Source organism: Geospiza fortis, unplaced genomic scaffold, assembly GCF_000277835.1.
Source record: "Geospiza fortis unplaced genomic scaffold, GeoFor_1.0 scaffold27, whole genome shotgun sequence".
Taxonomy (NCBI): domain Eukaryota; kingdom Metazoa; phylum Chordata; class Aves; order Passeriformes; family Thraupidae; genus Geospiza; species Geospiza fortis.
In genome coordinates, this window is record NW_005054329.1 from 4,641,903 (window position 1) to 4,643,518 (window position 1,616).

The window sequence follows — 1,616 nt, forward strand, 5'->3', positions numbered from 1 at the left end:
TCCAGCCGCAGCCCCTCCACTACCCGCCTTCGGCATGCAGATGGCAGGAGACTGCAGAGAATGAAGATTTTACAGCTCTGGCCAACAGCCAGGAGAGTTTAGATGGCAGGAAAATGTTATAAAACCTTTTTAAAATGCCAGGCATGCCCCTTGGGTTTAAGTACCCTCCAGGTGGGTGGCTTGCACGGTATTTAAAACACAGAGGGTCTGATGCCAGCTGGGGAATCCTACTGGGATTGCACGGTGTGTCTGGAGCTCGGCACCCCGAGACATACCAGGCACCCTGAGCAACGCACGGGGGTGAAACAGGGGGGGCTTGGCGCCCACGGCAGTCACCCTCCCCGGGCAAGGCTCTCCCAGGGTGGGAACCATCTGCCTCCTGATCCTCAGGCTTCCAAAATCAGGGGGAAAAGCAGCCCGGGGTGGAGGGGGAAGCAGGCACTCCGGGCATGGCTGGCTGGGAAGCAGCACAGACAGGCACAGCTCCTGGCGTCCTGGGGCTCGGCTGGTGGACAGGGCAGAGCCTCCCCGAGTCCTTTCAGCGCTTTGCAGAGGGCAGCTCCCTCCATACACCCCCTAAAAAGCCATGGGGAGGATCCTGTCCTTAACCCAGCGCTGGCAGCAAGAGCTGCAGGGTGCAGGAGCATCCACCCTCATCTCTGCACCCCGATCTCCCTCCATTCGCACCCACTGCCCTCCACCGACCCCGCCGGGGCTCCTGCTGGCACTCACCCAGGTGCAGGGTGATGTTGACCGAGTTGGGGTGCTGGATGCCAAAGGCCATGGACTGGCTCTGCCACCAGGTGCTCTCCTCCTGGCTGTGGAAGTCGGTGAGGAAGGAGGCGTTGTGGTGGCGCCGGGGGTCGCTGGCGTCGCAGCGGTGGCACAGGGCGCCGGCGTGCTGGGCGCCCATGTGCAGGCAATAATCCTCCGGGGGAGAGCCGCACGTGTTGCTGGCACGGACGGCCCGGCCGAAGGCGGCGTTCTCGAAGACGGGCATGCAGCGGCGGGGCTGCCCCCGAGGGTCCCAGCAGGGGGACGAGACCCCCAGCCCCAGCAGGGCCAGCAGGCAGAGCCCCGGAGGCCGTGCCATGCCGCGGGTCTCCCGGCCGGACTCTGAGCCTCCTCCGGATGGCAGCAGGCGGGACGCGATGGGACGGGACGGGGTGGGATGGGATGGGACGGGTCCCCCCACCCGGCACCTCCTCTCGCTCCGAGGTCCATCTTGTGGAAGCTGCTGGGAATGTCGAAATATTCGTGTGTGAGGCAGAGCTGTGGAGTTTGGGATCCCCGCAGTGCCCAGGCCCTGGGGACGGGACCAGCCAGTGCTCCATCCCCGAAACATCTCCATTGCTTTGTGGATTGGGGATTTGCCTCTTCAGCTGCGTGGGCAGAGCTGAGCTCCTCCATTTCTCAGCCCTGGGAATGGGCTTGTGGTGGTGCATACCTCACTTGAGGCTTTGTCCTTCAGTTGGTAGGGGTCACCGTTTTTTTGCTGCCCCAAAATCAAGAGGGGATTAGGGAAAGGCTTTGAAACAGATTCAGCACCTTCTTCTCCCCACACTGATTTATGGGGGGCATTTACACCAGCCTGCCTGGGTTATGGGTCTGTGACA

General features: G+C 62.7%; 1 protein-coding gene across 1 annotated transcript in view; it reads right to left on the minus strand.

Annotated features, from left to right (window-relative positions):
- LAMC3 (laminin subunit gamma 3) overlaps positions 1-1,351 on the minus strand; it is a 23,755-nt gene extending 22,404 nt beyond the window's left edge. The window contains 3 exon segments of the mRNA XM_031057298.1: positions 733-1,096; positions 1,098-1,297; positions 1,300-1,351. Of these exon segments, the coding sequence (XP_030913158.1) occupies positions 733-1,096; positions 1,098-1,297; positions 1,300-1,351 (616 nt within the window).
- Between the last annotated feature and the right edge of the window lie 265 nt (positions 1,352-1,616).